At 41.0% G+C, this 10,834-nt stretch overlaps 1 protein-coding gene across 1 annotated transcript; it reads left to right on the top strand.

Annotated features, from left to right (window-relative positions):
* Nucleotides 1-665: 665 nt before the first annotated feature.
* On the top strand, nt 666-9,566 carry smco4 (single-pass membrane protein with coiled-coil domains 4). The gene is made up of 2 exons (XM_083695524.1): nt 666-848; nt 8,283-9,566. The coding sequence occupies exon 2, from the start codon at nt 8,423-8,425 to the stop codon at nt 8,600-8,602; it is 180 nt and encodes a 59-aa protein (XP_083551650.1). The 5' UTR covers nt 666-848; nt 8,283-8,422; the 3' UTR covers nt 8,603-9,566.
* The last annotated feature ends 1,268 nt before the right edge of the window (nt 9,567-10,834 follow it).

The following is a 10,834-nucleotide window of genomic DNA, read 5'->3' as shown; positions in this document are numbered from 1 at the left end:
GCAAAAACGTCCATATGCCCAGTAAGTGTGTAAGAGTGAGTGAGTGAGTGAGTGAGTGTGTGCATACAGTATGTACTGTATAGGTATAATGTCACTGTACTGTACTGTATATGTTTATGTGTTAAACAGTTTTAACACACACACACACACACACACACACACACACACACACACACACACACACACACACACACACACACTCACACTCACTAGCATCCCAGCTGATATTTATTATTTCTGTTGCTCTCTTTATCTTAAATGTATTGCCTACTCTTATTATTATATTATTAGTATTTTTATTCTGACGTCCTGATAATTGCACTCTTGAGAGGAAGCTTGCTCAATAAGCATTTCATTGCACAATTTACATCCTGTATCCTGTGCATATGACCAATAAACTTGACCCGCCTTCATTCTCCACACTTGACATGGTTCTGTGTCACAGGCAGCCTTGCTCACCTTAGGAGCCAGCATTGAGCTACCCCATTGTACATGGCATGGTCATACATACTCTGTACCTGTTGCTGAGTAGTGAAGTGGGCCCACAGTGGACCGTTCACCCCATCTGCGGAAAACGTGCATTTGCAGTATGGCTAGTATTGTGACTGTGATGTCGCTCCTGCCCTATGGGGCGCACTATTGAGTCTATTAGGCCTCTTTCCGAAGTCCGTGCGTAAACTAACTGCACTCTTGCCACGTAATCTCCGAGTTCAGAGCTGCACAGAGGGCGGTCTGCGGCGCAACAGCAGACTAAATCGGAACCACACGAGTAAAAGCTTTGAAAGAAACACAGACAATTACCCAGACGAAAACAAAACATTTAAACGTGGATATTGTCGAATTAATGGGTGAGTCAAATAATTGAGAAGTAGCTAACACTAGTTATATGTTCGTTTTGGGGTTGTAAAGCGCATTGACCATTGACATGATGGAACACTTGGATTTGTGGCCACTTGGTTAGGGATTATCAAAACAAGAAAATCCCCAAAATGCCTCCCTTCTTGGCGTTGGACAGGCTTGCTAGCAAATTCAAATGTGTTAGCAATGCCAGATATATCCAAATGTATACCGATACTTGCTACCCAGCCTCACATTGCTAGCATGATCTGTTTACATTTTCGTTTATCAGACTAGCAGCTCGCTCCGACATGCTTCCTGTGCTGTTTTGACTGACGTGTCGTGGGCTGCTTTGGCACTTTGTTTAATGTTTGAACGACAATATGTGTATTGTTGCTACGCGAATGTGTCAAGAAATAGTAGGTAGGCTAGGCGATCACCGGTTAGCGATTGTTTTGTCGGTCTGTTCTTCTTCCCAGTTTATACTGTCTCGTGGTGGACAGAACTGATGAGTAAGCAGAGCCTGACCGACTGTAAGAGAGGTGGTGGTGAGACTGGCAGTGTGGTAGCACGCGGCATCAGTTATAACCCATTTATTAACCCGTATCAGAATTGATATATTGATAGGGTTATTACAAGCCTCGCGTTATGTTCGACATGTGTCCTAAGAGCTTTCGTTTTTCTACCTGTTACGCATAGGTGTGTGGGCGTGCGTCTCAGTGTTGTGTGTGACGCAGGGTGAGGTTTCGTTCCGACGCGACATTCATGTCGTGGTCATAGAAATATAATCATTCTATTTCTATGGTCGTGGTATTGGCATGCTAGCTTGCGACTTAATTCAAGCATGAGTGTTCAACCCTTACCTGTTTCGAAATCACTGTATATGCAAACTTAAATGCATATACAGTGCCCTACATAAGTAATGGTACAGTGAAGCATTATTATTTTATTTTTTTAGACATTCTCAGCTTTCATTTGAGGGTATTTGTGTAAATATTTTCCCTATTGCCATTGGTTTCCCGGCGAGTTTCACCCTCAAACCAGCATGACTACATGTAGATCCGATGCAACAGTCCATATCATTTCAGGAGATGGGGTGTAGTGGTATTGTTGGCTTAACTTTATACGCGTCATTACCCGAAGCCACGGTGGAATGCCATGTTTGGATAGTCTACCGTGGCTTCGGGTAATACCGGGTATAAAGTACATTTGTATGGATATTAAACAGCCTTTTAGATAATTTGTGGGGCCTAAAAAAATCTCAGATGATTGAGTGTACGGAGATACTTTCAAAACTGGGACAAGTGATGCTGAAACAGGTAGAGCACTCATGGTTGAATTAAGTCGCAAACTCCAGCAAGCCAAAACCACGACACTCGATCTCATGAAATGAGCTACAGGCCTACGTGTAGTCATGCTGGTTTGAGGGTGAAACTCACGGGGAAATCAATGGCAGTGCATTTTTGACAACATCGATAGTTACTGTATGTATGTACCATGATGAGTGTCTTGTCAGAGCAAGACTACACGTAACTGAAACAATAAAACTAAATCATTTTCACATTTTCTCCGGCCAAATTCTAAGTAACATGACTTTGAAACTAGCAAGAGTTGTGTGGTTGAATGTGGGGCATTTATTTAGTTGTACCCAAAAAGTAGCATAGAGTGTTCAGTTAGCCAGCCAGATGAGCCAGTCACATATTCCATGACATGAAACAGGTGCTTACCTTCATATGTGCAATAATAGTGCATTTAAATGCTTTTAAACGTGACTCCAAACCAAAGTAACTAATTGTTTCTCCCCATGGTCCCAGGTAAGGCCCTGTGCTTTTTTGGGCTGTTCCCTGAGAGGTAAACACAAAAATCTGAGGCTTTGAGCCATGCACCGGTGTCAAAAGTGACAGTGGAAAAGCGCCAAAAGTTTGAGGTTAGAGGCAGGGCACTTGTGCTTGCTAGAGGGTCACTATAAAGACGGACCGGTTGGTGATTTGCCTTAGGACGCCCATTACAACCTCACTTCCTTTTTCAAGGGGAGGGGTTTTTTTCAGGGGTCAAGCTAAATATAGCCTCTGCTCCGTTAAGGAAGGGCAGAGCTGTTTTGAATTCTTTAGGAAAGATCTGGGGTGATTATGAAGTGTGTTCTCCTGTACTACTCTACAATCTTCTGTAGAATCTGTTTTCTTTTAACTTTTCCCTCTTGAAGCAGCAAATTGATGCTAGGCTAATTACTGAGCATTGAGTGGCTTCAGCATGAGTCCTATAGCAATTACTGTCGTTGGGAAAAATAAGACGTCAATTATGTTATAATACACGTATACTTCTCTGCACCTCGGTTAATTAGTGGGCTTGCATCAGGAAGTCCAACTTTTGATATTCCAATTACTTATTAGTGGGCTTGCTTTAGCAAGTCCAACTATCGTTCTTCGACATACTTATTATTATTAGGTGGGCTTGCTTCAAGCACGTCCAACTCTTGATATTTGTCATACTTATTAATGGGCTTGCTCAGCAAGTGTTGTTGTTAATCTTGGTTATTTATTGGATTCAATGCTCATTTTGAGATTGGATTATGTATTAACAGTGCTACCCCTCAGTTTTGGATACTTACATTTCTGTTATCCCTCAATTATGTGTATTAAGTTGCTAACCATAACTGTAAATAATTAGGACCATAATTAGGACCAAGATAAGGTATGCACTATGTACAAGTCAGAAGCCTCCTTGCTTGGCCGTTGACCTGCTGGAAGAGTTACAGAGTTGCATGGTTTCATGTCATGTCCCCCTCAACCTCAATGGAACTTCATGCGCTAATAAAGGTTGAATATTAAAAGTAATATTAAAAGTACACACTGTAAATACCAATGCATTTTCTATCTAATAAAAGATAAAGTGTACTTTTAGTATACACAGAAATATGCTAGTGACACATTATTAATTATTTATTATAATATTATAATTAAATTATAATATACTTTCTTACTACTTGACAGTCGCATTGAACATGACTAAAATTACATTCTAAGTGTGTTGAAAGTACATTTCAGATACTCTTATTATAAGTATACTTAAATATGAATTAAGAGGGGTCAATTTAATGTATTTCAAGTATATTTAATATGCTTAAAACCTACATAATTTAAAATTTTAGTACAATTTAGTAACATTTTTAGTACAGTTTAAGATGGGTCATTTTAATATAAATTAATATACTTTAGTATATTTAAAGACAAGTATACTAAAAATATAATAGTTAAGTATACTTTATATATTTTTTTTAAGTATACTTTACTATATTCTATAGTCATTAGAGTTTTTCATGAACTTCTTTTTCTAGTTATTAATGGGCTTGCATCAGCGAGTCCAACTCTTGATATTCCAATTACTTATTTTACTTTCTATTATTATTATTATTATCATTATGCCTGCTACTCCTACTACTTTAAGCTATTTACACCAATCCAACCTTATGTGCAGAGATGTCTAACTTCAGTTGCTTGTATTCAACTTTTTGAAACTTTATACTTTTTAAAACATCCAGCTTTTTGTAACTAAAAAACATAAAAAGGAATGTTGTGTTAGACCGACATTCTGAGAGCCCCATTGTTACTGTAACTGTCATGGAACTTTCAGAACTTGAATAAAAACAACAGGAGACCTACAGTATAGAACACATTCTTAGAATTATCACACAACAATGCACTATCTTGGCAACCAGTTACCCCATTGAAACCACTCCTAACCACTTAACCAACCAACTAACACTCCAATCTATCTGTCTGTGTAGACTGCCTCCACTTAACTCACTAACTGCCAAAGAATTCCAGAACACTTGTTTTATGTGATATTTACCTAGCAACAACATTTTCATTGGCTACAAAATGAAGCATCATAATGTATGCATTTTTGGTGAATAAAGTCACCCTTGGCCCTCTAGAATGTTGACAATTTGGGCAACTTTATTCACGCTCTGCACTAAATGATTTAAAGAACTTCCATTCAGATGTGTGATACTATTTACACTGTTTGAGCTTTACTCGAATTTTCATGAAATCCTATTCATGCATATTCCACCACATGCACCGAACAGCCCCTCCCTACGTGCAAACGATGGTCAGTCCCCAAAACCCGGCCCCAGGACGCTCTGCTAGGTCAATGCTCTTCTCTGTCTTGGCGCCAAACTACATTCTGACTTTAGTGGTGAACTCTAAGTTAAAGATTAGTAAGTTAAATTAATCTTCTTCAGGCTCTGTGTGTTGCTGTAGCTATCCTGCCAGAAGCCTAGGCTGCTAGTTTCTGTTGAGAATAGACTGTGAAGCCAATCGCTGTCAAGTACTAGTGGGAGGGGCTGCAACTTTTCTAACTACTTAAACAGGCTGGTCGTTAACTGGTCGTTAGGTGGGAGGTGCTGCAACTCTGCTAGGTCATCAGCAATTACAAAATCTGTACTTCTATCCTGACTGTCTAAGAGCAACAGCCTCTGTTCTCATTCTTCTGGACCTGTCCGCTGCATTCGACACAGTAAACCACCAGATCCTTCTCTCCACCCTCTCAGAGCTGGGCATCTCTGGCTCTGCACTCTCCTGGTTTGCATCCTACCTGGCCGATCACTCTTACCAGGTGACATGGAGAGGGTCGCTGTCCTCTTCACGCTCTCTCTCCACTGGGGTCCCCCAGAGCTCCGTCCTAGGGCCCTTATCGTTCTCCCTTTATACCAAATCTCTTGGCTCTGTAATTTCCTCACAAGGTTTTCTCCTACCACTGCTACGCTGATGACACTCAAGTCTTTCTCTCTTCCCCCCCCTCTGACACACAGGTGGCGACACGTGTCTCTGCGTGTCTTGCAGACATTTCTGCTTCGCCTACCTGGCGGTAAAGGGAACAGCCCCTCCTTACTTGCAAGCAATGGTCAGCCCCCAAATCCCTGCCCGATCACTCCGTTCTTCCACCTCGGCTGGCCACCTGGCACCGCCGCCTCTACGAGGATGCAGCGGTCGCGCTGTTCAGTCTCGGCTTTTCACTGTCTTGGTGCCCCGGTGGTGGAAGGAGCTTCCCACTGCTGTCGGTCACTAGTGTCACTATCTATCTTCCACCATAGACTGACCCATCTCTTCAGGCTACATCTTGACTGTCCCTTCACTTACTTAGACAAATGTACTTATTGTAAAAAAAAAGTGTAAAAGATAAAAGTGTCTGCTAAATGACTTAAATGTAAAAGTTGAAATTCATTTATCCCTGACTATTGTGGGGCCATTGACACATATTTTTAATCTGACTGTTATCTCGGGTGCTATCCCCAAGGTTGGGAAGGCAGCCCATGTGTTCCCTCTCCATAAAGGTGGTGACCCCTCCGACCTAGATAACTAGGTCCAACTGCCCAATATCCAATCTATCTTGCCTTTCCAAAGTATTAGAGTCCCTAGTCAACTCCCAGCTAAGAACCTCTTTATCTTCTCATTCTATTCTAAATGTCCACCAATCTGGTTTTAGACCTGGACATAGCACAGTCCCAGCTGCTATGCTTGTCTTAGATTATGTTAAATTGCCTAGATCAGAAAAAAAAAACATTGTGCTACCTTATTTATAGATCTCTCCAAGGCATTCGATACGGTCGACCATTATCTACACAGGCTTCATGTAGTTGGATTGAAAATGATTTAATGGACAGAACGCAGTGTGTATTAATTGATTATGTTAAATCTGGTTTTCTGTACATATCAAAGGGTGTCCCACAAGGATCGATTCTTGGTCAGATTTTTTTTACTATTTACGTTAACAATATTGGATTATCTCTAAATAATTGTAACCAGCATTTATATGCCGATGACACTGTTGCACAGTGCCCTGCGTAATTAATGGGACAGTGAAGCAAGTACAAACCTAGAATCAATATTGCATTGACAGCTCTCTTATGCCTGCACAAATTATGTGACGGAACACACCTGACTTACCAGAAACACGTGTCAAGCCAGTTGTCCCATTACTTTTAGGTATCCTAAAATAGGGGGACTATACATAAGATATTTCTGAATGGTGAAATCAATATGTACACAAATACCATCAAATAAAAGCTGAAATTGATTTAAAATGCAAACTTTTGGAGTGTAGTGCCAAAAGAAGCTGCTTTCAGATTCAGATGATTCACTGTCCCTCTGTATATGCTATTACCCCCATGATTGACCAGGCTCTTTCTGAGCTACAATCTGCATTTATTATCCTACAGAAAGCATTTGTTTAACTGAAATTGGTACTTAATGCTGGAAAAAACAAGTATATGTTATTTTCCAAATCACAGAAAAATGGATCTAATTTATGCATATGTTCTTTGGGTGTTGCCCCCATTGAGCGTGTCGCCGCTTATAAATACCTGGGCATTTGGTTTGACAAAGACTTGGTGTTTAGAAAACATACGGAGGAGCTTGTTAAAAAGCTAAGATTTAAGGTGAGCTTCTTTTATAGGAATAGATCTTGCCTTTCCCTGAACAGCAGAAAGCGTATTGTGTAATCAACCTTCATGCCAGTCCTTGATTATGGTGATATAATCTACCAAAATTCAGCAGCCACTACTCTTAAACGTTTGGATGCCATCTACCATAGAGCCCTTTGCTTTATACCAGGTGATAGTTTAAATACTCAATATTGCGTACTTTATCAAAGGGTTGGCTGGACTTCGTTAAAGTCCCGTAGATCTCTTCATTACTCCCTTTTTGTGTTCTGGTGCCGCTCGGGCAATTTAGGGTGTTGATTGAGGACCTCTTTGGTGTAGGATGTGATTGTTTCTTTTGATATAACATATTATTGTGGTTTTATATGATGTATTGATTTCTGTATTCTACTGTGTTGTATTGTTTTATGTGTTGTTTTGTAATTGTATAGATATTGTGGACACGGTATACCTGCAAAAGAGGCGTGGGTCTCACTGTGTTTTCCCCTGTATAAATAACGGTTAGATAAAACATTAAATAAAAAGCACATTTACACACACTCTCTCTCTATCTATCTATTCATCTATCCATCTATCTAAAGTCTAAACCATATTGTATATCAACTACTAAAATAAGACTTGCAATGCAATACAAGCCCACAAAGTTTCTTCAGGAACTTCATTTTCTACTTTGTACATTATTAACAGAAAACACTGCTGCGCTGCCCTGTGTTCTGTTGCCATAGCGACACGTGTCATTGCCTCAGTAAATCTCAGATAGAAACACTGCTGGAGATGAAAGATAGGAGAGGTTCAGAGTAATTTATTAGTCCCTAAGATTCCTATTCAAATTTCAATAAAACTCTGGGGAGGATGTATGACACAGTGACGTTTATTCATTAACTGACTACACTGATAATTTAAACCTTTCAAAAGGATTGTTTCTAATTGTGATATAAATCGACTCTTTTCTGATTTAACTAAAATATTTGTAAAATAACACTTGTTCTTTTTCTGGTCACAGGTGTTGACTCGTGCTGTGGTCTTGGCGAGTGAGTGGACCACCCGAGGGGATTGCAGAAGTGAACCTGTGGGAGACCAATCAGAGGGTCTGGGCTGAACTTAGTGTGCTGCTGTGTGCCGGGGCCCAGGGAGGGAGCCACCATGAGGCAGCTGAAGGGCAAGCCAAAGAAAGAAACGTCTAAGGACAAGAAAGAGCGCAAGCAGGCCATGCAGGAGGCCCGGCAGCAGGTGGGCACCGTGGTGCTGCCCACACTGGCCGTGGTGGTGCTGCTCATTGTGGTATTTGTCTATGTGGCCACCAGGCCCGGAGCCATCGAGTAGAATATGCCCCAGGGGTATACACTCAACCAAGGACTGGATCCTCATAAACTAAGACTCACTGCACCCCAAGTATGAGCCCCCAACTCCCTACACCCCTCCTCCCATGGCCATCTTCTGGTCTCTCATCCCTACCTCTTTCTCCCCCTCTGTGTATGCTTGGTCCAGAGGGGTCAGCTCACCAGCCATTTGTCTTAAATTATGCTTCTCCCTAAGTGCAGTTTTGCGTGAGAGAAAATTGAGCTGCAAAACAATCAAATTGAATGAAGAAGTAGGCCTACTAGTGGCTTTATAGGTGCCTTTTGATGGATGAAGATGTTTGTGTCAAAGGCAGCCATGTTGGCTCAAGGGCAGAACTTTACCATCCATTACAGTAGCCTACATCCCCCTCATTTTCTAATGGCAGTTGGATTCATATTGGCTCTGGTGCTGTCTTAAGAGTTTCAATTTCATGTTTACCAAAGGACTACAATGCACAGCTTGCCAAGTTTAACCAGGGATGTGTTTAATCAGGCGAAAGGTTGATGCATTTTAAAGTGTGACAACAAATGAATCGACTGCATTGTTGAGCAATGTGTTTTAAGATTAAGGTCACATGACAAGGGCCTTATCACAAGCATTTACCAGTTTCACTTCTTCAAGCTATGTCTTTGGAATGTATCAAACTATGTGCGATAGAAGTATTCAAACATGCCAGCAATTGGTCCTGTCTGTTCTAATAGTTGAATGCAACTCAGGAGTTAATCCTGATTGACTGTATGTGATGTTTGTGAATGTGTTGGAAAGATGTTAATGCATCACAGAACACAATGACACCATGTATTCCATGTACAATCCAAGCGCTAAACACTTTGTACCATTAAGTTATTGACAACTCTGACTTTGAATGACATCTGTGCAGATGTGAAAATGTGCCTTAAAACATTTGACAATGTCCTGTTTCAGTTAATAAAGAAGGCTAAACAACCATGTGTATTTATTTCCAGTTTTTGGTTTGATTCATGCCCACAGTTCACAGGAACTGAAGAAAAGCAAAATCTACATTATAAAAATGTTGCAAACAAACACATTTAGACAAAAATGGGTGACATGATTATATAATACATTGTTTGAATTGAATCAGGCAAAGGGGATACAGTGGCACTATGGAGCGCTATGGTTCTGCTGGTGTCTCAGTTGAGCTGCTGGATGTGAGAGAAGAAGCGGTTCTCAAGCTCCCTCACCCTCCTGTCCTCTTCCTGGAAAACTTCACTGGTGTGGTCTCTGACCACTGCGGAAGAGGGGATTTGGTGTGGTTAGACTGGTATTGGAAAATGGGGTGAGAATTGCAAAATGAAGCAGAGTGAGAAACTAACCTGTAACAACAACTGTAGCTTTACCTAACTTTCTTTTCTTGAGCATAAACTTCACATCCACAGCCTATATACTTGCAACACAAAAACACTTGACCTACCAATAAAGGGAATAGAAACAGACCTCAAGAAAAAAAAATATTTGTTTGTTTGAAAATCTGTTTAGGTCTGAGTAGGATATTGGATTATTATGGCAAATTGATAGGTTAGGGTTAATGCTTCTCCAGGCATCTAATCTGTGTATCTCACATTTTGAAACACCACTCAGACCACATGATAATAACTTCATCATAACAGGATAGTCTCTCCATTGCTCACTTGCAGTTGCTCCATCCCCTGGTGGCTAAAGGCATGACATAAACTCCAACTCCCATGTGCTTCAGCTGTTATCTCCTCTGCCCTGTGTCTGTTACCGTGGAGACATGGTGGTTCCTCAGGATGGTTTCTGATCCCAGTTTGACCCCAGCTGATTGAATACAGGAGGCCACAGCCAATCACATACCAGTCAGTGTGTGAGTGAGCCCTCTCTCATTTTGGTTTCATTCAAAAAACAAAAAACACTTAATTCAGGTTTTTACAAGTTTACAGCACATTCTGGTGGTTTACAGTTTCAACAGGTCCTAGAGCTGGTAGTAGGGCGTAGGGTGTGGCAGCGAGGAGGGTAGTGATCAGACCTAGGTTCGAATGGTATATGAAATCATTGTAAATACTTACCTTTGCAGCTAGCATGCTACCACCAGGGCAAGGGGCAATCCTCAGCCACACCCAATGGGGATGCCACAAGCTGTAAAGTGTCTTGTCTGACTTGGAAGAACCCTATGAACAATCAGCGACTAAAGGAGACAGGAGAACCAGCAGATGTGCACCTGATTTGCCAAGGCGA

This window comes from Argentina silus (genome assembly GCF_951799395.1).
Source record: "Argentina silus genome assembly, chromosome: X".
NCBI classification, from domain to species: domain Eukaryota; kingdom Metazoa; phylum Chordata; class Actinopteri; order Argentiniformes; family Argentinidae; genus Argentina; species Argentina silus.
Note: the sequence above shows the minus strand (reverse complement) of the source record. Positions and strands in the feature narration are given on the sequence as shown.